The 26,949-nt window shown below is 37.7% G+C and overlaps 1 protein-coding gene across 1 annotated transcript in view; it reads right to left on the bottom strand.

Moving 5' to 3' along the window:
- The window catches only part of LOC117287746, a 39,711-nt gene extending 13,696 nt beyond the window's left edge, over positions 1-26,015 (bottom strand). The window contains exons 1-3 of the mRNA XM_033768250.1: positions 25,535-26,015; positions 22,634-22,737; positions 12,666-12,711 (exon numbers count right to left, since the gene is read on the bottom strand). Coding sequence (XP_033624141.1) covers positions 12,666-12,711; positions 22,634-22,720 — 133 coding nt within the window. The 5' untranslated portion in view covers positions 22,721-22,737; positions 25,535-26,015. The remainder of the gene's footprint in view (positions 1-12,665; positions 12,712-22,633; positions 22,738-25,534) is intronic.
- Positions 26,016-26,949: the final 934 nt, after the last annotated feature.

The following is a 26,949-nucleotide window of genomic DNA, read 5'->3' on the forward strand; positions in this document are numbered from 1 at the left end:
ATTAAAGCCATTGGACACTTTCTGAACAGAACAACAATTAAAAGTTACCACATTTACAAAGAACTTACAGGGTTTACAGAAGGTAATGGTGAAAGACTTCTCTTAAAATATTACTCCATGATATGTTTGACTTTTTTGAGAAAACATGAAAACAATATCAATTCTCGATATCGAGAATAACGGAATTATTTTAAACTCATGTCATGACACGGCGAAACGTGCAGAATCAAGGCTAGGTTTTCCCGTTATTTTTTTCCCGACTGAGCCTAAATTTTCACAGGTTTGTTATTTTATATATAAGTTGCGATACACTAAGTGTGGGCCTTTCGACAATACTGTTTACCGTTGTTGCGCATTTGGCTTATGAGACACGAACGTGGTAAAGTTAGCTTGTAAATTGTGGTTGTTTTGTTGATTTTAATCCTAGCTTCTGTAAATGCCTCCATTATTGGCTCCGTTTCCATTACTTTTTTTGTGTATTTTTTTGTTAATTTCGTTTCCGTTAACTATTCTCTTGATCTGTTCTTGCCTGTCTTTCACTTAAATAATAATTGTACTTATAACTTGTTAATTATTTTCCCTTTTTATCAATATGGAATGGATCGAATTGAAATTGAATTTATTCCGAAATACATTCAGTTCGTCTTTTAAAATTGTGCCTTTTTTAAAAAGTCCAATCTCTGATTAAATATTCCAGTCTCTCAACTTTATGCTTAAAGGTAAAATCGTATTAACAGCAAAACAAAATTTGGTTTCTTGATCAATCCTTCTATAATTTATGTCATATTTGTCAGAGCACCTTTCAACCGAAAAGGGAAAGTGCCGGAAACCGGATTATTATTTCATATATTTGTTTCTTTCTTTAAGTCTATCTTTCTTCTTTCTCAGTGTCTCTTGGTCATTAAATTCCACTTAGTTTATCATCCCAGCCTTACTGAGTTCCCGAAAGCAAACCGTGCCCAACCCTCTTGGCGTTCTCGCAATACCCCCAAACCTCGCCATAAGCAGGTCTCCAGTCAGTAAACTGAAACACTGTTTCAAAAGAGAGCGCGCCACTAAACATACTTCAGTTGATCGAGTTACAGTAACTAAATATCCCCCACAAACTCGCGCCTTGTGTGATGGAAAAAAATAATATGGAAATTATACCTAAAGCTGATTATACCAAACCCCGTTCAATATTGCTATAAAAAATAACTCTCTCAACGCCCGCGATACACACTGCAGACGTGACCTATATTAAAACCTACGCCCATTTAACTGTCGACTACCGAACCCGGAAAATAGAATCACTGTTCTATTAGCTCAATGTGAATAAACATTTTCATTAGCTACTAAGATGCCTCCGGGGGACGTCAAGGCGCAAAGAAGGATTTGGCTGTGACCGCCGTGTGCCAAAAAGCTGAACATCTTTACGGGGGGAAACGTAGTTAATTGCCGTTTAGAGATCGGGTACAATCGCCACATCTCCCCGCTTGGCCTCCGGACGATAAATGGTATCTCCACAATTTATGGCCCTCTTAGAAACGACGGCTTCGGCTTTGGATTTCGCTCAGGCTTGATTTGCCCCGCCGGTTGTTTTGACAATTGCGAGTGCTTTGCGTATACGTTCTTAGGGCTTCAGATGAGAGAACGCAGCATCAAGCCGAATCCAAAGCCGACGCCGTGGTTTCTAAAAGGCCTAGGTTTCTTCCTGAAATAACCCTAAGCGTTCACGGACGGTTAATGTTGAAAAACGCGGGACGCAGATTACACAAATCTTGCAAATCCCCACCCCCGTGGTGGCGGTTCCCCGAAAGGGAAAGGTTTTGTAAGTTAATGGATTTATAGTTCGTTTAGGTGTAAATCGCTTCGCAAACCTTAGCAATCATTGCCGCAACAAACAGTGAAGGGAATACGAAACCAAAACTCTCGCGGTCAAACTCGTACATTTTAAAAAGATTTGAGAGATGTTTTGTTTGCATAGAATTGTACGCAATGTTGAATGCAAGTTATCGTGGGGGAAATTGAAATCGCTTTTGAAAATGTATTGAAGAGAACACGGGAAGACGTTTTTGAGTGAAACTGAGTGGGGATTCTTTTCAGTGAGCGTAGAGAGGCGTATTGGTTTTTGTCTCTGTATACAGTCTGTTGTAAGTTTCTGTACATTTTTATTGGAAAAACTATTGTTCTCGATGTGAATTTGTTTATTGATGTGAGTTCACGATTTTGTTCATGTTTGTTGTATTGTTTAGTGTAAACTTAGATGTGTTATCACTGATTACATTTTTTTGATATTACAAATGATGTGTATGAAAGATTTAGCGTCAGACAAAACAAATAAATAAACATATTCGAGCCAGAAGTCTCTTTAAAATTTTCCAAACACCTTTCTGGGGACTTGACAAAAAGGTATCGTAGTTTCCCGTGGGAGTGTAAAAGCACGCGGGAAACTTTGGTAATAAGACCCGCACGTTATGTGGACCCATCATACAGGAAACAAAAACTTGTGAAAGTTTAGGCTCAAACGCTTATCTGAGTTACAAGAAAGGAAAGAAGTACCTCATCATTCTCGAAATCAGAGCTAAACGTTTTACTCATTCATTCGCAGGGTGTTCGTTTTGTTTTTACTTTAAAAACTTACTTGGTATCGAGCATTGGAGAACTGTTGATTGTATAAAATAAAAAATGATATAAAGACCCCCTAGTAATATTCGTTTTAGAAAAAAAAAAGGTAATTTTGAAAATAAATATAACAATAATGTGGAATTGTTCGTGGATACTTCTTGGAATGCCTCTGGCTTTTTGGCACTTATAGCAAGGGTTTAATTTGCACGTTCACTTTCGTTTTCAATATTTATACCACATTGCAGTCTGACAATCTAAAAGCTTTGTCGAGTTTTGTGTTCTCGGCAGGTGGCTTGGAATATTTGGCATAAATATATAATGCCCGTGAATATCCCGTCTCAAGAATGCAACAGACATATTGAGAGGTTGTATTGGGTTACCCCATCATCACAAGAAGAGTTCATTTCAAGCTATGAGCCAAGAGGGGTTTATTGTTGGAACGCACCGGTGACAGTGATGAACCTATTCGGAAGTGCGTTGCCTTTAATACCCATGTTGTATTCTCCACTAGCTTAAAGGCAGTGGACACTAGTGGTTATTACTCTTAATAAGTATGCATAAAACCTTCCTTGGTAACAAGTAATGGGGAGCTGTTGGTATTATAAAACATTGTTAGAAACGGCTCCCTCTGAAGTAACGTACTTTTCGAAAAAGAAGTAATTTTCCACGAAATTGATTTCGAGACCTCAGAATTAGATTTTGAGGTATCGAAACCAAGCATCTGAAAGCACACAACTTCGTGTGACTAGGGTGTTTTTCTTCCATTATTATCTCGCAACTTTGATGAACAATTGAGCTCAATTGTTCACAGGTTTGTTATTTTATGCACCAAGAGAGAAGACTGGTCTTTGACAATATTAATAATAGTGTTCAGTGTCTTTAAATAATGTTACAATCACGGACACAACTATAAGCCATTTTGAGGTGGTGGACACAGCACTATGACACCGTTACATTCGTGTAAAATTGTCGGTAGACACAAGTCACTCAAAACTTAACAGTGCAATACTAGCCAGGTTTAGCTGCACGTTACGCGAGGAAATACGTGAACGTGAACGTCCAAAAATTGTGTTGTTTCTGGGTGACGTCGCCTCGTTGGGCTTATTTTATGCTCACGTATGACGTCTGCGCGAACGTACGTATCTAACGTGAAAATTTAATGGTAACTTTACTTAATACTAAAAACGTGAGATTTTAACAACACAATTTTCTGACGTTCAAGTTCACGTTCACGTTCACGTTCACGTTCATGTTCATGTTAACGCGGAACGTGCAGTTAAACCTCCCTTATGATATAATATCATCCACACCTCAAAAGGCGAATAGTTTGTAATGTACAGGAGTGGTGGATCTGAAAACATGGTCGCATATTATATGATGTTTAAGTTTAGTATGATATATACATTTATATACAAGGAATAACAAACCTGTGAACATTTGGTTTTACTCCAATGTGTGAGTCGGGAGAAAATTGTTTCTCACAATTGCGACAGCATTCGGCATGTAAACACATTGTCCTTAGTTTCGGTTATAACAACCGACATCGGTTGTTGCGTTTATTTTTTATAGGTTTTCAGAAATGGTTTTCTCAAATAGGCCTATGACTTTATTTTACTTTTTTGCTAATCCTGATCACTTTTAAAAACCAGCCGTCGATTTCACCAAACTCTTCCTAACTTGGGATTAACCTTTATAGGACTTAGGACGAGTAATGTTCCGTATGCAAATGCGTAGCAAAGGCGTATGACGCATTTGAACCATCCTAAGTGAGGACGGATTACTCGTCCTAACTCGAGATGGGATTAATCCTAGCGGAGTCGTGAAATCTGATGCAGCTTGAACGGAAACGGGGACAAGTGATATTTGCTGAAATTTATTTAAACTGTGTGTATATCAATAAGGTAATTTCAAGAGAATGAACAGATGTTGAGTTAAAAAATACAACAATTTTGATCGGTCGCTTCTCTTGTGCTTTTCGGAAAGATAATAAAAAGCCTCTTGACGTCATCTTTTGTGTGGCGTCATTTTGTGAAAGCTCCATTTTGTATAGCGCTTTGTTGCGACAACACAGGAACATCTCACAGCTGACGTCAGAGTGTTGTCGTTTTGACGCACGTAGATTCCGAAAGACGTGACACTTTAGAAACTTCGGTCAGAATAAACTCCCATGCTCCTGGTCCCCAAGGGGCTTGGCTCATTTCTGGGTCAAACTAACCCGACCAAACTGGTAAAAGAAAATGTAAATGTCTGACTTCTTGGAATCTTTAGGGGTCTGCGTCAGTTTGACTCTTCCTGGGTCACTTTGAGACAGATTCCGGGTCATAAATGGGTCAGGCCCAGTGGGATCCGGATCCGGAATAACTCTGACCCGGGTGAGTTCACAAAGTGTTGCTATTTCTTTTTAAATATTAACGGTTGGGCAAAATATTATGGACGCTACATTTTAAAAACTCTTAAAGCATTCCTGTAGCTGTTAAAAGTTGTCCATATTTCGACACTGTCACCATAATAGCCCAAAGTTATTAAACCTAAATGTAATCCAATGTTAACCTACACATAGCACTATACATAGCACTACATTCTCTTCGGATTGTTCTGTAAGGTCCTTGTATTTTCATTTGTTTGGATTGCTGTGTATTTTCCTGTTGTACAATTTTAATACTTGTATAATTATTTTGTCATGCGCTTGTGTACATTTTATGGAATGGGCGCATAAATGAACAAATTATTATTATTATTACATTGTGCCTAAATGTAGTAAAACCGTAAAGTTTCCTTAACGCAGCCTAGCCTTGTACTCAAAATTAAGCTCTATCATTTGTGTGCAAACGTCAGTTATTTAAGTGGCCATTTCAGCTACTGGTGCTGGTCATTTTGTTTGTATACCAAAACTGAATAAAGGTAAGACAACCTGGCAGAAAATAACAGTTTGTGAATTACTGTTTTTGCCGTATGCGAAGTTTTGACGTAATGTGGGATCCAATTTGTCTTCTTGGATTTTTTGGAAACCATTAAGGGTTACCTGTAAAGCGTTTATTACTGTCGTGACTTTTAAACTTATCCTCGGGACCATTGGGGCCCACTCACTTGGCTGGTCATATTGATCATTGCTGACGTCACTCAAACAAAATCTAATTAACGATGTATTGTTTGTCCGAAGCACAAACAACTCGACTCCATTATCTAATTGTATTAAAAGGAAACTGTAATGAAAAAGCCAGCACACACTTAACAATTGATTAAAATAACGGAAGCAAAGATGGTCCGTGGTTATCACTGATTACAATTTCAGCCAACATGTTGCTGTTGTTGTTTTTTGTTATTTTACATTCTGCTGGAATACTGCATTTTTAACACATTTCCTGGAAATTCAAAATATTCGGACAAAAGTACTGTTTTTGTATTAAAAAAAAAAACACGCAATGGCTTATCAAGCGGCACAGCCTCAAATAGAGACGAAAAAGGACTGTTGCAAAAGATCGGCTACTCGGCACTTCCTAAAATGTTACCCGATAAAACAGATATTGCCCCAACCCTTTTCCTCTCAGTGTAGCCTGTTGACGATTTGTATGTAGGTGCAATATTTGGGTTACATTAATGATTAAGTTTTGAGCAGTGCATTGAGGTCCAGAGTTGGGGTTACGTTTAGGTCTGGGTTACAGTGAGCTGTACATTGAGGTATACAGAGTTGGGGTTACGTTTAGGTCTGGGTTACAGTGAGCTGTACATTGAGGTGTACAGAGTTGGGGTTTTGTTTAGGTCTGGGTTACAGTGAGCTGTACATTGAGGTATACAGAGTTGGGGTTACGTTTAGGTCTGGGTTACAGTGAGCTGTACATTGAGGTATACAGAGTTGGGGTTACGTTTAGGTCTGGGTTACAGTGAGCTGTACATTGAGGTCCAGAGTTGGGGTTACGTTTAGGTCTGGGTTACAGTGAGCTGTACATTGAGGTATACAGAGTTGGGGTTACGTTTAGGTCTGGGTTACAGTGAGCTGTACATTGAGGTATACAGAGTTGGGGTTACGTTTAGGTCTGGGTTACAGTGAGCTGTACATTGAGGTGTACAGAGTTGGGGTTACGTTTAGGTCTGGGTTACAGTGAGCTGTACATTGAGGTATACAGAGTTGGGGTTACGTTTAGGTCTGGGTTACAGTGAGCTGTACATTGAGGTATACAGAGTTGGGGTTACGTTTAGGTCTGGGTTACAGTGAGCTGTACATTGAGGTCCAGAGTTGGGGTTACGTTTAGGTCTGGGTTACAGTGAGCTGTACATTGAGGTATACAGAGTTGGAGTTACGTTTAGGTCTGGGTTACAGTGAGCTGTACATTGAGGTATACGGTTTATGTTGTACATTCCACTATTTAGCAGTGAGGTGACTCAAAAATGTAGCACCAACGCTGTACCTTTGAAACCCGAACCTAACTTTTGATTTATTTGGGTACAGGGTAAGGAACCTTTTAGATACAAGGAAATGCAAAAGAGTATCTCTTTGAAGAGCCATATAAGGGACAAATCCTTTTCGAGTGGTCTTCCACTTATTGAGATTGAATTGTTTGCATCTTTTTGAGTCTTTTATTCACTCTGTCCTGGAGTGAAACCCCTCTAAAGGAGTGAAATAACCACCACTCTTTTTAAAGCGCCATATGAGAGACAACTCGAAATGTAAAGAGTGGTGTTTTTCACTCTTGTACATTTTAGAGGGATATACACATGACTTCGTCGAGGTACAAGGATTGGGTTATGCTTTCTACCGTTTAGGGACGTGTTTCACTTGTAGTTTACGTATTTCAAAAGAATACATGCAGTGCATTGATTTGGCAATACAAAATAAAATGTTGACTCATCGGCGCCATTTCAAACAAATATTATACCAGCTCAAGAAATCATATCCCAGTATTGCGAGGATACGGACAAGGGAACAATTGTTTTCCTTGGCGAGGTTTTTGAACCCTTTATAAATTATCTGTATATAGATCTTACCTGTTGACCACTAACTTCGTTTGACTCCCTCCCCGGTCCCGAAGGGAGCCTCAACCAATCGGACCTATATCACCGAAGCCATTCATATCTCTACCGGGTCTTTTTAAATCAACAACACCTTATACCCCAGGCCCACAAATCTATCAAATCAAAGCAGTAAATGGCAACTTCATTCTAGGAGTTGATAGATGGCTTAATCTTCTCAGTTAATACAATTTGTGAAAGGTTAGACCATTAGGAGAGTCATCCATAAAAGTGAGTTAGCCAGTTGTGTACCTTTCCACTTGCCTATAGGTTTGTTTAAATCTGCCGGTTACTTTTATCACCTTTAACCTTTTGACCTTTAGCTTGATGATTGGAATTATATTGAACATTTGACCCATTGATACAATGGGTCAAATAATCAATATAATTTCAAATTTAAAATTGTGATATGGAATTGTGAAATTTTGATTAGCGTAGTAATCATTTATTTGATCTCTTCAAATCTCTGGTGTGGTTGTTTCAGGATTAAAAAGACCCGCTGTAACAATTCTCTCGTGGGAAAAACCAAAAATATTTTGGGATGTACAGTGTCCGAACAGTATTATTTCCCGTGTGGTCATGCATCAGGAGAGTAATCTTACGCTAGTGTAATGCGGAACCAACTCAGTATTGTAACATTACTATCACCCCTCCACTACCCCACGCCCTAATCCACCCTGCTTGGGAGTTGGCCCAAGGGATATACAAGCATAATAGAAAGATATACATGGATATACAAAACGTATGGCTAGTCCTATGTTAGGACGAGTAACTCGTCCTAACTCGATGTGAGAATAGTCTTAACTCTTTGTGAATTCCACCCAAGACTAGAGGTGAATCCACACATCCCTCTGGTATCATGTCATTGCCGAGTAACTCAGATTGATTCTTTCCGCTAATTCTACTTCAACGACTGAGACGAAAATAAAATTATATAAAATCACCGTACTACACAATACAATTCAAAACAATAAAATAGGCTTTTATATAGCTCCATTTCATCTAGACCACAGCGCTGATATTGATAAGTCCTCATGAGTCCTTGATTTGCTGAAGTAGAACAATGAGCCATTCCAAAAGCTTTGTTCCACCACTGAGGCATGTTCCCCTCCATCCTACAATCTAGACTGGTTTAACGAGGAATATCAACTCCTAACTTCAAAGGCAATGGACACCTTTGGTAATTACTAAAAAGAATTATTATCATGTAACCTTTCTTGATTACGAGTTAGTAAAAAAAACGTTGTGAGAAACAGCTCCCTCTGAAGTGACATAGTTTTCGAGAAAGTAGTAATTTGCATCGAATTTGATTTCGAGACCTCAGATTTAGAATTTGAAGTCTCGAAATCAACCATCTAAACGCACACAACTTCGGGTGTTTTTTTCTTTCATTATTATTTCGCAACTTCGGCAACCGATTGAGCTCAAATTTTCACAGGTTTGTTATTTTATGCATATGTTGAGATACGCCAAGTGAGAAGACTGGTCTTTGACAATTACCAATAGTGTCCAGTAGTGTCATGTGGTCAAAGTATCGGTATATATATCTTCACCTCACAAAGTCAAGACCATAATGCAGTTATATTATTAGGCTTATCAATGGTCCTAAGTGACAATTAGCGTCTCCTTCCTGTTGACTGATCATATCCTTGGCGAGCCATTATTTATATTATTGGTGGCAGTCACTTAAAGGCCATCGCAGAGTGACCCTCGAGGTCTGTTTGCTCGTCACAAGTGACGTCAGTTACAATTTGTTCAAACCGCTGAGCCTTAAACACGCATTCCATCCCCTGCATCTACTACTATTAAATGCGTTTATGTTTCCACTTAGAAAACTGACAGCGTAAGGTTTAGGCTTATTTAGAAATAAGTATCGATTTGGTCCACTCGAAAGTGACAAGTGTACGGATGCCTGCAAGCGTGATTCAACGGGTGTAGCAATACAGACAAATTGTTGTACGGACTAAGACTGAGAGAGAAACATAGTGATGATTGTGATTTTCTCTATTTTACAAGTACGAACCATGTATATTTGTTAATGGAACCGGTAACCCCTACGCTACGTCATAATTGTATTGTTGTAAGTTGCATCCTTCTACAGCCACTTAAAGACACTGGACACTGTTGGTAATTGCCAAAGACCATTCTTCTCACTTGGTGTATCTCAACATATGCATAAAATAACAAACCTGTGACAATTTGAGCTCAATCGGTCGTCGAAGTTGCGAGATAATAAATAAAGAAAAAACACCCTTGTCACACGAAGTTGTGTGTATATAGATGCATTGACTTTGAGACCTTAAATTCTAAATCTGAGGTCTCGAAATCAAACCTGTGGAAAATTACTTCTTTCTCGAAAACTATGGCACTTAAGAGGGAGCCGTTTCTCACAATTGTTTTCTACCATCAACTTCTTCCCATTACTCGTCACCAAGTAAGGTTTTATGCTAATTATTATTTTGAGTAATTACCAATAGTGTCCACTGCCTTTAAGTTTACATAGAGTCTATTCTGTCTTCAGTTAAATATCGTACTAACTCGCACTAAACTTGTTAATTTTAATGTTAGTCCAAGTTGAAAATTTCAAAATGCAAGCACCGTTTAGAAAATTGGTTATTTCTTATTTATATGATCGTAGTAAATGTTTGATCAACAATGACAAGATCTGAACAACATGCTTTATTTTGTGTTTGCCATGTGTAAAAAGCTCCCCTTTTTGCAATCATATCATCTATTCACGGCGAAAAATTCTGACTCAAAATATTCCCAAGGCATCGCGGGCCTGAATGTTTACCTTTGACAGGACAAGGCAATTTTTTTTTTTTTTGCAAAAAGGCACATTGTAAAATCTGAAAGTCTTTTGGAACCTTTTCAATGGGCAACAAGGCCAATACCAGGGGCATCGCAGACCACGGTCTATGTGTAGTTCCAAGGCCTGCTTCGCCGAAAGAACGACGCAGAGTTTGCATTTTTTGTTATAAAGTTACGTCAGAATGAGGGCATAAACAAGATACATTCCAACCAGGGGCTAAAACTACTGGCTTATCTTGATTAATTTTGCCGACGTGGTGAACAACAAAACGTGATGTTTGTTCGAAGTTGACGAAGATTTATTTATTATGAATTCATTATTTTTTGTTGTCTTTTATTAACTCATACTTGTTATATACTTACATATCATTTTTTTTTTGAAGACATATTACGCTCGAGGAAAATGCGTCTTTGGTTTTGTAAAGATTGTATTTCTTCCGTGGGTCACCTACCAGTACTAAATTTAATCAAACTCGTGTATGTTCTTTCAAGCATTTTACGCACGCGTTCTTACACTGCCTTAATAATAGGGACTTTTCGTTTTCGACGATGGATGGTTCTGCGACGGTTGTTCAGCTAAACGTTGTCGTTTTCAGCACAACGAAGATTCATCCCAAGTACTGTCATAGAAATTGAGGGACGACCGTCCTCAAAGCCGACGCATGCGCAGATGACGCCAAATGTCATCTTTACCGTCGCAGAACCATCCGTCGTCGAAAACGTAAAGTCCCTATTTTGATTGCAACGACGGGGAAAAAGCAATGGCGATTTATGGGTTTGTAAATGTAATTTCCATGAGAGAATTTCAGATTAATAATTTCTCCAGAGGATTGGTATCATTGTAAAAAATGTTAATCAAAAAGCTTTGGGACCCAAACTAATTTTGAGATAATAACTTGCCGAAAATATATATAGTTTATAATAGCAATAACAAATGCATAATTAAATTCGGAAAAAAAATTAATACAAATGAATTAAGAAATAAATAACAATATTGAAAAACAAAAATCATAGCCATAATTATTTAAGCGAATTGATTTCTGAACCATTGCTTAAGACTCATTCAGATTTAGCCTCCTCTGTTGTTGCGACATCTCATGTCTTGGGTTCGAATCCCATGCCACTTCTCTTTAATTCCGGACATTGTAAGAGTTACATGAAATGCTTTTTAATCAAAATCAAAGTAAGGGAAATACTTATGATTATTTTTTTTAACCCTAGTGCAATACTTGCTTCATTTTAACATATACAGCGAAATGCTACCAAAGTAAAGAAAGACGTGCTTCGAGTGCATTTTATTTGTCTTCCTCAATTATAACGATGACAATGGCCTGTAACGAACCCCTCTTGCAAATGTTTGTCCACGCACAATTCGGTCCATATGTGCCAACACTCTCTGAAGTGGGTAGTGTTTTATTACACAACCATAGAATCGGCAGAGCTGAATTATTCAGCGAGGCAAAATGGAATTAAATATTCCCGCCTCCACGGATGACATGGTGTTCCGCACTTGCTTTGGAAGTGATTGTTCTTTCACGGGAAAATGATTGGAAGTAGCAAGATGAGAGACAGGGGGAGAGGAGGGGGAAGGGGAGATGGTAAATTTGATTGACAGGCGAAACCTTTACCGCCAAGGCAAAATGGGGCTCATCTTATTTATTATTTTTCCAGTTTCATTTGAGACTCCCGATCATAACGCCGCTGTGATTGGCAGTTATGTCGGCATGCTTTTACAGCACCATCATTTACGTCTTATTTGTAATGTTTATATTCACTTTTAGTTATTGTTATTAACATAAACATTATTTTCTCGTGACTTGGTAATTTTCCTGATTTTATTTAAATTTTTATCAATCAATAATTTAATGTTTGAAAAAGATGATTTGGACTGTTTACACAAGATCATTTTTACTGTTGGCAACATTTTATTTTGACCCTTTATTTTTTCTGTTAACGAAAAATTATTTTCTAACCAGCACATACTAGCAGTCCTAGTGTCCTACCTAAGTTGCTCATCTTCAGTGCCGGTTTATTTCCACTGCCGTTGATTTCACCAAACTCTTCCTAACTTTTAGGATTAATCTTAGGACTTAGGACGAGTTGAGTCCCGCATCCAAATACGTAGGACGCATTGAACCCATCCTAAGTTAGGACGGGTTACTCGTCCTAACTCGATTTAGGATTAATCCTAGAGTTTCAAAGGGAAAGAAGCTGTTTAATTTTGTTAAAGCAACACTTACCTTCTCTGAAGAGGCCTCTCGTGTTCTGGTCATCACCGTAATTTTCCTTCGGACAAACAAAAACAAAAGTATGACATTTCTGGTTTGATTCGCGGCATATTGCGCCAGAGCACCCTGTAAACCATAATACTCTGATGCTATGTAAAAGAATAGGTACGTGTTTTACTTCAACCTTGCAAAAAAAATTCTGAATGTGGAAGTGCCAAGAACGTCACTGAGTGACGGATTTTAACTCTATATTTAGAATTCGTTATTAGAGAGAAGAAGATGAAAGTGGTGAAAGTTTTAAGGTGTATGAATAAAACATTTAAAACAAAAGAAAACCAAGGCAAACAGGTACAGGTTGACGAGGTCCCGGACCAGGATCTGAATTGGGTTCCACGGGGCCGATAGCTAGGGGATGAAACCGCTCAGCCAACCTTAAAGACCCAAAGGCTAGGTGATGAGACATCCATACATGCCATTCCACTTGTCCAGATAAAGAGACAATTTTGTTTCTCGGCACGTTGACTAAATTGATGCAAACTCCCACAATTTACCTCTCCAAGGACGAATGCTGAACGTGACAAGTTGACTTGTCTTGGCGAAAGTAACTCGGTGTCTTCTGGACCCAATTTCATAGAGCTGATAAGCACAAAATATTGCTTAGCATGAAATTTCTTCCCTGATAAAAACAGGATTACCTACCGAATTTCAATTTGTTGCAAATTGCTTGTTACTGGTATTCGGCTGTTGTTTGCTCATCTTGACAAATCATGTGGAAATGTAGCTGGTAATCCTGTTTTTATCGAGGCAGAAAGTCCATGCTAAGCAAATTTGTGTGCTAAGCAGCTCTATGAAATTGGGCCGTGATGTGGGATGATTTGTTTCTATGGGTTTCCAACAGCACGATGTAAGACTTTACACTAACTTGTTCAGAAAACCTGGTGTTTTTTTTTCTAATCATTTAAACGCACTTTTTGTCATAAACTTATGGCCTTGCCAAAACCTCATCATCATCACCATTACCCATCATCATCATCATCATCATCATCATCACCAACGTCATCGAGTCGGCAAAATTTGTTAACTCAACATGTATTGTGGGTTTGTGGTTGCCCGTCAATACAAAGCCTTCAGAGACACTGTTATGTTGGTTATTATTTTGATGTAGTATTACTAAGATTAAATATTTAATTATCATTCACGACTACCCTGACTTCAGACAACCAAAAAGGCGAGCAGAGACACAGACGAAGATACCATTAAGTGGGCTTGCAGTCACTAAATTGCCAATTTTATTTTTATTAATTTTAATGTACACCTTGGTCCAGAGATCAAGCAAAAGAAGATTTAACTTACAAACTGCAACACAAAACAGCTGTTGTTTTAAAGATTGAATTCATGGGGGGACGACGCAGGAAATCCGATCTGAACAAAAAAGGGAGGTATAATTGTCATGATAACTTGCAAGTTGGACCATTCATCTGGTTAAATTTAGAGGCACTGGACACGTTTGATAATTGTCAAATGCCAGTTTTCTCAATTGGTGTCTACCAAATTTGTATGCATAAAATAACACATCTGGGAACATTTTGACTCAATTAGTTATCGCAGTTGCAAGAGAGTACAAAAGAACACCCTTGTTGCAGAATATTTTATGCTTTCGGGTACCCAATAATTAAAAATACTTCAGGCCCAAACTACTTAAATATATGAGAGAGAAGTTACTGATTCCTCCAAAAACTACATTACTTCAGAGGAAGCCGTTTCTCACAATGTGTTATACTACCAACTGCTCTCCATTGCTCGTTACCAAGTAAGAATTTATGATAATAAATATTTTGAGGAATTACCAATAGTGTCAAGTGCCTTTAACAAAAAGGCTACGTTAATCTGGTATCCTGCTATCAGGGTATCCGCCCACGGGAGCTTCATCTCTTAGAACGCCCATGGAGTCCATCCGCTAGAGACGCCAACAGAACTGTACCCTATTGTCATTTCGTGTTGGATTGTCCCGGAAAGATGTCATTTTTTTGTCTCAAGCGGAAAAGACGGTGACAATCACCCATGATATGAGACCACCTGCGCCTAGTCTTTTCTCAATGCTGTGGTCGTTTAACCGATGAGTGGAAATTGATTTGGACGCGTATCCAAGACTATCAGCGTCTGTATTGTTCATTCACTTGGTCAATTAATTGACGATGCACAACAGTTTATATTTAGCAGTTGAGTGAAATTGAGCTTGCTTTGTGCTCATTATAATTAACCAAGTTAATTATTGGACCAGATTAATTGCAAGAAAAAAGGTGGCAAAGAAACGGACATACACCATCTAATCAACTATTTATTTGTTGTAGTTAAAAAAATAGTCTGCTAGATAAAACAAGGAATATAGTGGTAGACACTGTACACGTTTGGTACGTTGGGTAATTGTCAAAGATCAGTATTCTCTCTCGGTGTACCGGGTACATTTACCTCAATATAACAAACCTGTGACAATTTAGGTTCAGTTGTTCATCGAATTTGCAACAACAACAAATAATGACCAACAAAAAAATCTGTTTATGCTCTCAGATGCACAATTAAATGGCTTCAGCTGAAGTCTTTTATTATTTGATTGAAACATAACTCTTTCTCAAGAACTACGTGATTGATTATTCATTGTTTCATTTATTAAGATCCAGTCTAGGGTTCAGAGACAATGTTGAACACGTGCAGGACGTTCCTATTTGTATTGGTTTGATCAACGCTATTGACCCCCTATTGTGATTTGTGGTGTCTTCAAATGCTATTTCCGCGATGTTGGAAAGGGTCGTATTGTGAAATTTCCTATAAGTAAGTTTTCAGATTGAAACTTGTTTGCCCGTTTTCCGTGTGGTGGTTCATTACTCTATATTTTATTTCGCGACTACAGTAAGAACGATCCCGTTTTGTCTTTCAGTATCTTGTTACGTCAAGCTAAGCTAAATAAAGCAAAGGAGAGCAAACTGTACTATGAGCGAGAAATTATACAAAAATGTAAAAGCACCTTTAGAAATTATATTCGACAAAACCAATCCTTAATTGAGTCAAAGGAGTTCAAGTACAATGATCGTTTAGAATAGTAATGGATGAATGGTTAACAATATTATGTACTGGGGTCCATTAGTTTACTTAATTGTACAAAATTAAGTTTACAAAATTGTAAAATGGGATTTGAGGCATTGCATTGTGAGGTACCGTATACATTTAGTTTGCGGTATTGTGCGTATCTTTTTGCCAGGTAGATTATGTTCTTTCGTGAATTTGTTTTGTACTCCACTAACGCGAAGTAATTTCAGAATTCGGGAGACTTATCGGTTCTGAAAAGAACTGTCCGGCTTATACTAACTGGGCGGAAGTTAGAAAATAGGCCGGGGCTACAACTTTAGCTTTAGTGGATCAAGGGGACTTCTCGTTATTCATTTCGCTACCGCAGAGTGAGTTCTTTGAGTGGTCTTAACGTTTCGACTAGCTTGCTCGAGCCATCGACATTGTGATAACCCCCAAAAATATAAGAAGAAGTAGAACACAACATCAACAACCACAAAAACGAAAACAACGACAACAATATTTACATCCCTTTGTTGTTATTATTATTGTAATTTGCTATTTATTTTTTTATGATTGAATACCTGCATACACTTAAAAGACACAACGCTTTTTAGATCTTTTAAACAAGTGCTACCCACAGCGCGTTTCCCTTCTGTCTGCCAACACAAGCTACCCTGAAAATATTAGTGTAATTTGTTGTCATACAATTACGCCCACAGGGTTTTAAGCTAATGTGGTGTGTGTCGATGGTAATCTTTAAATCAAATCCCGCCCACTTCATTTCGGAGCAAACATTTGGCAATTTCTTAACATCTCTTAAAATTTGAGTCAATTTATTGATCTGTGTCCGGTTAGTAATTGTATTCAAAACGTAATTAAATCAAACGAAATATTATGTTGATTTTAATTTTTAATTAGCAAATAATTAAATAAATGGCTACTGATATACTACTTTATATGTTCAACTACTCGGCTTTAAAGGCACTGGACACTATTAGTAATTGTCAAACTCTAGTCTTCACAGTTGGTGTATCTCAACACATGCATTAAATAACAAACCTGTGAAAATTTGAGTTCAATCGGTCGTTGAAGTTGCAAGATAATAATGAAAGAAGAAAACAAAAAATCACCCAAATTGTGTGCTTTCAGATGCTTCAATCAGTCGTTGAAGTTGCGATATAATAATGAAAGAAAGAAAAACTGTCACCCAAATTGTGTGCTTTCAGATGCTTGATTTAGAGACCTCAAATTCTGAAAACATGAGGTCTCAAAATCAAATTCGTGGAAAATTACTTCTTTCTCAAAAACTACATTACTTCAGAGCGAGCCGTTTCTCAAAATGTTTTATGCCATCAACCTCTCCCTATTACTCTTCACCAAGAAAGGTTTTATACTAATAATAATGTTGAGTAATTACCAATTGTCCACTGCCTTTAAACGATGTTACGTGTCAAACCCAAATTCCCTTTTCAATATTTGATATAAAACATGTAAAATGTTTTGATTCATGCCAAAAATAAAATTGAGGGTGATGGGGAAGTCAAAAACAAAACTAGCCAAGCAAAAATGCTACCTTAGCTCAAGCATATTGCTAGGTGGTTGTTTCGATTTTGTTTAATATGACAGTCAAATTAATCTAATATTGGATATTGAACATTCACATTACGTAGGTAATATTAAGCGAATTATACCAACGTGAATGTACAGCGAATAATATACGAACGTGAATGTACGATGTCCAATTCCAAAAAGCAATATTGATGTTTGCTGAATCAACCAATGTGAATATCCAATGTCCACATTGAATACCCCGTGTCAGAAGGCTCGACACGGTTCGACTTTTGAAATCCGAACAAAACCCAACAATGGTATATGTTTGTTGTTTCCTTGATTGTTGAAGTGTTGAGTTGTTCGATTATTCATTTTTTTTTGTTTCTTTGGCTTTTTTAAAGGCAGTGGAAACTATTGGTAATTACTCAAAACAATTATCAGCGTAAAACCTCATTTGGTAACGAGTAATTGGGAGCTGATATAAAACATTGCGAGAAACGGCTCCCTCTGAAGTGACAGAGTATTCGAGAAAGAAGTAATTTCCACGAATTTGATTTCGAGACCTCAAGTTTGGAATTTGAGGTCTCAAAATCAAGCATCTGAAAGCACACAACATCGTGTGACAAAGGTGTTTTTTCTTTCATAGTCTCGCAACTCCGACGACCAATTGAGTTCAAATTTTCACAGGTTTGTTATTTTATGCATATGTTGAGATACACCAAGTGAGAAGACTTGTCTTTGACAATTACCAATAGTGTCAACTGTCTGTAAGATTTCTAAATCAAATTTAATCAAATTAATGGTTACCGGTTGTCATGCGGTACCGGTAAGCAACGCGTCTCGTCGGTATAATGGCTGACTTGATGAGTAACTAAACCCATTGTTTTGACATTAATGACTTCGTGTTATATCACGTAATATATTGCGGGCTGGCTCAATAGGGTAAACGTACGGTACCGAACTATCATAATGCGCAATTATACGGAAACTATTGCGTATTTTTTACCCGTAAATACTGGATTTTTATTTATTTGCTTATTATTATATGTTATGGCATTATTTAATAATGTACCCCCCCAAAAAAAAAAAAAAAAAAAAAAAAAAAAACACACAGGGTATCTCAAATCATGGTATCTTAAAAACAAACTGAACAATGACATGAAAACAATATGGGTGTTTGAACGATATCTCAAAGCCCCCCAGTATGAAAGGGAAATGTTCCTCCAATTTTCTGAATCTATAGCTTTGATAACTGCGAAAAAGAAGTGTACTTCTTATCTAGTCTTCCAACCTGCTATCAGCACTTGACTCTGATTCTGCTACTCTTTTTTGTTAAATCATTATTTTGCCACGAATATAGTGAAACTAATATCCCCAAGAATCACCACAAAAAAAAGACCATTCCTCCTCAGAAATGTTGAAACAATCCGAAGGCCGAATAAATTGGTGTAAACTAATTATCATAAAAGCTACTCACTACACGAGCGAAACAAGTGAAGACGAGTAGATTACGACTGGTCGGTCGAAAAGTCGAGATTAAACGGACGGCTATTGCATGTACCAACACCAAAACAGACGGCTGTTCTTTGAGCCAACAATTTTTTTTTTTTTTTTTTAGGGTGTTTTTTGTGTGGTTGTTTCGGTGACTGGACAAGAGAACAGGGACCAATTTATTGAAATAAAAAAAATCTACTTAAAGCCATTATACACTTTCGGTAAACAGTATTGTCCACAAGTCCCACACTTCGTGTATCACAACTTATATATAAAACAACAAACCTGTGAAAATTTAGGCTCAGTCGGTCATTGGAGTCGGGAGAAAATAACGGGAAAACCCACTCTTGTTTCCGCGCGTTTCGCCGTGTCATGACATGTGTTTAAAATAAATCCGTAATTCTCGCTAACGAGAATTTATATTGTTTTACTGTTTTCTCAAAAAGTAAAGCATTTCATGGACTAATATTTCAAGAGAAGTCTTTCACCATTACTGTCTATAAACCCTGTAAATTATTTGTAAATCTGTGAACTTTTTTTTTTTTTCCTGTACCGAAAGGGTCCAATGGCTTTAAAAAAATAAAGTAATAAAACAATATTAGACAAATACAAGTTAACTGGATGAAAATTCAGTTAAATTCTAAAGGAGGATAAAGTCAATACCGGGTCTAGTCTGTAATTAACACTTAATTATAATACATTGTTTGCACTTTTGGTTCCAACAACATTGACTTCCTCTCTTCAATTATCCACAATTATCTGTGGCCTCTGAATTTCCCCTCGTTGGTTCTGTGTGTGTAATTCGTCTGCCATCAAGTAAACGTGACTGGCTCTTGACGTGTGGAATTTTTTTGATTGTGTTCTGTATTATATAGGATTTTGAAAAGTAGTGTTGTGTCTTCCCTCCTTGATTTATTATACCATGTCTTTTCTCTCAGCACAAACTTTTTTTGTTTACAAACTTAAACATTTTCATGCAAGAAGTGGAAATATATAGTGTGCGTTTTGTGGCAAAGCTTTTCTCGAAGGCGTTGACATTTCATGCATTAATATACAGCGTTTGATTTGGGTTATTACACTTTTTGCAACGCACCTTTTTTTCTTCGTATTTTATTATGCCTTCGCAGTTATTCTAATTTTTAGTTGAGAAAAGGGAAAAGGATTTTCCCTTCCCTCTTCACTTGGATTTGAACATGTAACCTCTGGCGTGCTGTCGTTCTACTTGCTAGGCTATCTAACCGTTAGGGCACGGGTTCAAATTCCGCTCCAGTCACGATTTCTTAGGTCAACCAACAAATTAATACAATTTACCCAGTCAGATTCCCGTTTATATAAAATATTTGTCTTATGTACATTTGTACTTTGTTTTATTTATTAATTTACTCCGTTATACGGAATTAAACCCGTTCGTAATGTAATGATAACAAACAATGTGTAAGATATCAAAATAAAGCATTACGATCAATAGATCTGTACACTGATGCAAGTGTGTGTGGAATTTCTACACATGTAAATAGGGTATTAATTAACCCCCAATTATTTTTCTAAACTATTCTCCAAGAATGTTATGCCAAGGGCAATCTTGCAAATGTTTTAGGGCAGAGCAAATCAATGGGGGATCCTTGTTAATTTCTAGCATGCTTGTAAATGTTTTTACAAAATGTACCTTATGTGAAAGGACGTACATTTTTGTATTATCCAAGGTCCCTTGTTAAATCTTGCTAAACCTTGCTTTATTTTGTTGCATGTCTGGACATGTGTTAAAATCCTTTGCTATAAATGTAGAAGACGTGCACAAATAAAGTCTAAAATTCTGCCTTTTTTTTCAAGATGGCACTCTGACTTCCTCTCAAACGACACTGATTAAGATCTGCCACCTCTCGCCATATAGAACGGTCATAAGCCTAACCCATATCTGATTTCAAACCCCATAAAGTATTGTAGCTTGCAATGCTTCCAACCAATTCAGTACAACGACTTTTACTACGACTGGAATTCCGAAGGCTCTGGCCAACCTAATTAGTGGAGTATCCATGATATAGACAAAGCAATTCGGTCACAGATTGGCATCATGCTGCCTTGCGCAACTTTATGAAAAATTCTTCTTGACTAATGAGGACGGTTTTACGATAACAGACCTTTGAAGTTTGAATTTAGCGGATGACTTGCGCTACTCACCGGGATAACTGAAGGGGTGGGTTTCGGCTCCCGCCCAATTGTAACAAGTTTAAACAGTTAAACCACACTCCATCCACGTTGCCGAAGATAATACTTGCCGAAGAAATTCGTCCCGTCAGTTTATCAACAAAATTGTATATTGAATTCAAGCACACGCATACAAGAGAAATTCCGCTCAACCTGAGAGTAACTACAAAACAACATTTTTTACAAAACATTAGATTCAAAACCCAACTGTGTGAGACGTAAGAGAAGAGTGTCTAAGATGTTCTTTGTTGCGAAATGTTTCTCAGGAACCCCTGAGAGTTGTTTTTTCTGGGACGCGCACAATTGGATTTTTGATATTTCTCAGTAAACATCACCACATGAACGTTACAATCATGACGAATTTTACGCTAAATTTGTTTCGTTTTTCAATCGTAGCGCACAATGTGTTTTTTGTCAATAAAATTGAATCAAAACCTGAGCACATGCTTTCATAAAACGATCTCAGTAAAGTACTCATTCATGTCCATTGACAATTTGTAGCCTTTCTAAACACAAACTGTCACTGACAAATTCCTTTAAAAGCATTCACCAAATGGTGTAGTAATGTACTTAAATCATATGAACAATAACTTCCATTCCAAACGCGAGCACCCATATCCAATCAAGATAAATTGACGGTATTTTTTTTTCTTCTTCTGTGTGTTACTTCCTTGATTTAAGATTCATAGAACTGAAAATGTTCCCCCCCTCCGCCCCACAGTCAACCAAAATTCAATTAAGGACAAGCACCAATTGAATTGTGCGGAAAATCGAAACCCGTTTGCCCCCTCGGCGATTTTTTGATGCGGTGAGGTGCTTCAGTGTTACCGCACGTCTACCGTGTGTGACCCTCTTGCTACTGTTTCATGGAGAGAGTACAAGCCAAGAATGATATCACTTTTGTTGTTGGCAATAATCGTGAGTGGTGTGCTCGTTGTGCGATATGAATATTCATTACGATTCTGGGTGCAGAAGTCAAGAATTGTTTCACTTTTTTTTTTTTGGGGGGGGGGTAATATAATCGAGAATGGTGTTTTGGCAACTCCATTATATATATATATTCACATGATGTGACTCGATATGAATATTCATTGCTGTTGTGGCTGCAGAACACAAGAGTATAAATCATTTTATTTTTTTGCAACAAGCGTGGATGGTGTCCTTTCAGCAACTACATTTAATTCACACGATTTGATGCGATTGTTGGTGCAGAAGTCAAGAGTGATACCACTTTTTTTGTCGGCAGTAATCGTGAATGGTATGTTCACAGCAACTCCATTATATTCACATGATATGATGCCATATGAATCTTCATTACGATTGGCCGTCTTGATTGATTCAAAAGTGGGTACAACTGCATTTAATAATCAAACGAAGGTCAAGGTTTGTAACTATACAAATCAACATTGGAAGTTACGTAGACCAATTTGGGTAATACTCCAAACTGCTTTTGTCATAACGGCAACTTAATCAATTAGAATCAAGTAAGTAGGCCTACGTTTCGCGGTGACACCACGTACAAAATCTCTTCTATATTGGGTAGTAGTGGCTCTGAAAAGAGCCAGTATCCGCTAGTCGTTTCGGTCGCACACTGACCGTCTTATGGAGAAAACAAGAATTATAAACCGCATTGAAAAAAGTGAATATAACACCTGAGCACTTACCAGGAATCTTCCATAGGGCGACGCCAGTGCCGTAGCCGCCAGTACGCATAGCAAGATGAACCAGCTTTTTAACCCACACGTATTCATTGTGTAATCCTCGGATCCTGCAAAATAGAGCCGGAACATTTTAAAATTACAATTTATTATTTACAGGGGCATACGTATCCCCAGGCAGTCTCCCTAAGAAGGGGGTAAAACACCCCCTTAACTAAATCAAAGAAACCCTGTTCAAAAACTGACATAATTGAAGTTTTGTCAAATGCCATTTTCCAAATTAAATTACTATGTTTTAGCTAAAGTTGCTCGGCGTATGGGTGCAGTGTGTTACGTCTTAAGGCTGCAGGAGAAGCGCGTAAAATATTAAGCCCTCGGGGAATACATCTATACAACAAAAAAGGTGAGTGGTGCGAAGATTTAAGAATAAGTTGATGAGAACCAACTGATTAACTGGTTTATAAGAGAATCCATCCAAAAGAAATACCGTTTTGTACATTACGTTTCCAGCCTCGCTTCCGTTACATTGCTTTGAAAGAGAGTGGAAGAAAGTAACACAATTATGTGTGTACGCAAATGCAGTAACGAGTTGTTGTTCTCAAAATGACAATGAGTCAGAGGCTATATACCCGTACAGCCTCAGTTTGGGTTTGTCTTGAAGGCGAGTGACAAGATGGTCGCACCATCAGAAGAAGAAGAAACAATTTCACAACTCCACGTAGCCAATTCCCAAGTCCATTCAATCGTGTAACACACTTTCCCCCATCGAAGCTCTTTCCCCAAATAATGGCATGTGATTGCATTTTGTTATTCCAGAGGTGATGCGCGCGGCTGACTTTGAATACATGCAGTCTGTTACAGCCAATTCACACGTTGAGCGTTGACTGAAATATCTAGGGGAGAGTTAGACACTGCCAAGGCCATGCCTTAATAAGCAAGGTTAGCTCTACGGGTTAAGGTTGAAGCCTGAGAGAGGTTTTAACGAAATCTGGGACCACTTACCTAATAAAGCCTTGCTGTCTGCTTAAAAAGTTTCATCGCAATTTTAGTAAGAAGGACACCTTTAATGACTGTGATATAAGAGTTGGTTGCATCATGGATGGTAATTTTTTTCAGCTTAGAAATATTTTGGTGCTTGGGTTGGGATTGATTTTGTTGTTGTTACTTCCCGAAATTTAAGGTCCTGTTCTAAAAACGTCATCAAATGCTACGTGACAACACACTTAAGGTGCATACTTAAAAGGAACATATATTATCTCGTGAAACTTTATGTGTCTGCCTGAAAACACTTGAGTTCTAGTTATTATTATTTTTATTTTTCATTATGGTAATCTTGTCGGTCATTATTGTTCTTCTTTTGATGTTGCGTTAACCGTTCGGTGAAATAAAATGTTACCCGTAATAAGCATTCAACATATCACATAAATGGTAACCCTATCCCCTACCACAACCCAATCCGTTTTCGCTGTCTCATTTGGTGTTAAAGAAGAAGAGTCACATGCAGTGACCAGCAGGTCTATTACCTTGTGATTAAAGGTATGGAGGAATGATACCCAATTTGTTGTTTTATGTGAACCATCCGCATATTAATCTTTACGCAACAAACAAATGTACAAAATATTTCCATTTTGAGTTTTCAGATGACGTGGTTGCATTTTGACACAAAAAATGCTCTGTATTACTCACAAATTAATTTGCATATCAATACCGTCAATTAATTAATCATTAAAGGCAGTGGACACTATTGATAATTGTCAAAGACTAGCCTTCACAGTTGGTGTATCTCAACATATGCATAAAATAACAAACCTGTGAAAATATGAGCTCAATCAGTCATCGAAAATGCGAGATAATAATGAAAGAAAAACAACCCTTGCAACACGAAGTTGTGTGCGTTTAGATGGTTGATTTCTAGACCTCAGGTTCTAAATCTGAGGTCTTTAATACCATCACCTCTCCCCATTATTTTGAGTAATTACCAATAGTGTCCACTGCCTTTAATTCGTATGTCAATTGCGTAGTCGGAACGTTCTGGTGAACCTTTTGTTGTAAAAATCGCACGGCCGGAGATGTTTATTAACTTCGTACAATTGAATAGTAGTTTACCACCTTTAGGGGCATTATCATTGTATGATATACACACATTAAATCAAACAAAATTTTAATTTAAAACCGACAACTTCGTTTTTGTAAGCGCCTGCATCAAAGAGAGCGAGCACCTCAGCAACAGTTGTTCGAGTATCAGGGGAAATAGCTGCGAAGAGCCGCAAAGAACGGATTGAATGGCGAAAATCTATAGCAGGAAATGTGCATCCTGGTGACGCTATTCCGTAGTGTGAAGAGGTTTAATGATTAATACATATTTTTTTTTTTTTTTTAATAAACGGGCATACAAAAACGTTTTGGTATTTGTTGAAAGCATTATAGTCTGCTTTAAGTTCGTTCCGATATAAATAATCTTTAAAATTATTTTATGTACACAAAAACAAATACTATGATTATCAATAATATCGTTGACTGAATTACATTGCACTAAAATGTGTGTTCAAGCATTCTAATCAAGCACAAAATCATGTTTTACAAAAACTGCGGACAATAATTTAGCGCTATAGTTTGTTTTCGCTTAATTATTTATCGTGCTAAATTTTCACCGAACAAATTGAACAATTTTCGACGATATCTTTCCTCGAGAAACAACGTTTTGAGCGAACGCTGTCTTCCGTAAACCATCGCTGGCGAATTTATTCGGCTCAACAAAAGCATCTTCAACATTTAGTGAAGCTAAATAAGTTCTTATACGCTTTTGCAAACTAATGCACAATTTGTAATAAAATACAATTTATATAACGCACAGAAAGCTCAAACTATAAGCCAAAAAAAAATTAGAAAAAAAAATAATGCACTTACCGTTTCCCGTATAAATCACTTCTCCCCGGTATCCAGACTCTTAAATAACACAAACGAACTTGAAAACCACCGAAAGGAAATCCCTTTCCAACTCAAAGAAAAATATATAAAAAATGTCTTGCTGTAGTATCAAGAACCGTTGTTTCCCGTCAGAGGCGCTTAGACGGAGCGTCGTAACAAAATGTTTGCCCGTTTATTTCATCAACTCTTTAACAAGATAAGAGCGTTTCACAGGGTAACACCTTCACGAGATGTCTTGTGTCTTGTACATTCCCCTCCTCCTTCGGCTTGCTCGCTAACCACGCACCGCAGTCTTCTTCTTTTTCTCGTTTTGTCTTCTTCTTCTTTTCCTACCTCCAGCTCTGCAGTGACACCAAAACTTCGGACTCAATGCGCTACTGACGTATATAGAGATCGAAACTGGCAATTGTAACTCGTGGACTGAACACTATTTGGCGTATCCCATTCGAGTTGCGAGACTTAGCAATTATACGCAGGCGTGTTTTCTGGATCACGCCTTTTTCTCCATCTTCTCGTTGGCTTACGTCACGCTGTCAATTACACGCGACTGCTAGTTTGTGGGGAGGTTGGGAGAGGGGTGGGGGAAGTCTGCTTCATTCGGAAGTTGTCGTATCTTTATGCTGTTGTCGAGTTGTTAGAAGACTAAACACCTACGCGGCTAATTCATTACCTCTGGCTGGATATCATTTAAATTAAGGATGTAATCCCTAGGGGGTTGGAGACAATTTGTAAATAACCTTTTAGCGTGAGTGAAGGGAGGGTATCACTTTGAAGAGATGGATCTTTGGTTGATCAGATATGTCTCACTTCGTAACCAGAAGGTAAACCAGGTATCAGAACTATCGTTCGGCTTATGTGTATAAAGAGGTCTGGAACAAGTTTTCTGCTGTTTGTCGTTGTTGGTTTGATAAGGTGAGAATTGCAGTAGAACCACGTATTCTCTTTGCAGAAGTGTTGGTTCTGAAAATATAGTCATTTGGGGCATCAAAAGAAACGTTTTTTCATTGCTACCAATCGAGTTTTCTATTAGCGAGCGGTTTATCAATCGGTTGCCTCCAAGTTGGCTCGCAAAATGCCCTTCCTCGTCAAATCCATTATACGCTTGAAATGTACTTTTGATATTTATCTGATGTATAGGAGGCCGATATTTGTCTTCAGAAAGACTTAAAGATCACAAATCACTTACACATGTTTTGTCCAACATTATCAATGTTGTGCCCTATCTTTGTTTAGAAGAGAGATAATCATTACGTCGTCACAAACAGATTATTATGTCCTCCGCGGTTGTAAATGCTGTACCTCATTTTGGTTCAAATATACATAGGCTTAATAAACAACCATAAGTGTTGTACATTATCTTGATTCAAAGACAGTAATCATTAACAAAATCAGTC

Source organism: Asterias rubens, chromosome 3 (genome assembly GCF_902459465.1).
Source record: "Asterias rubens chromosome 3, eAstRub1.3, whole genome shotgun sequence".
In the NCBI taxonomy this organism is placed as follows: Eukaryota; Metazoa; Echinodermata; class Asteroidea; order Forcipulatida; family Asteriidae; genus Asterias; species Asterias rubens.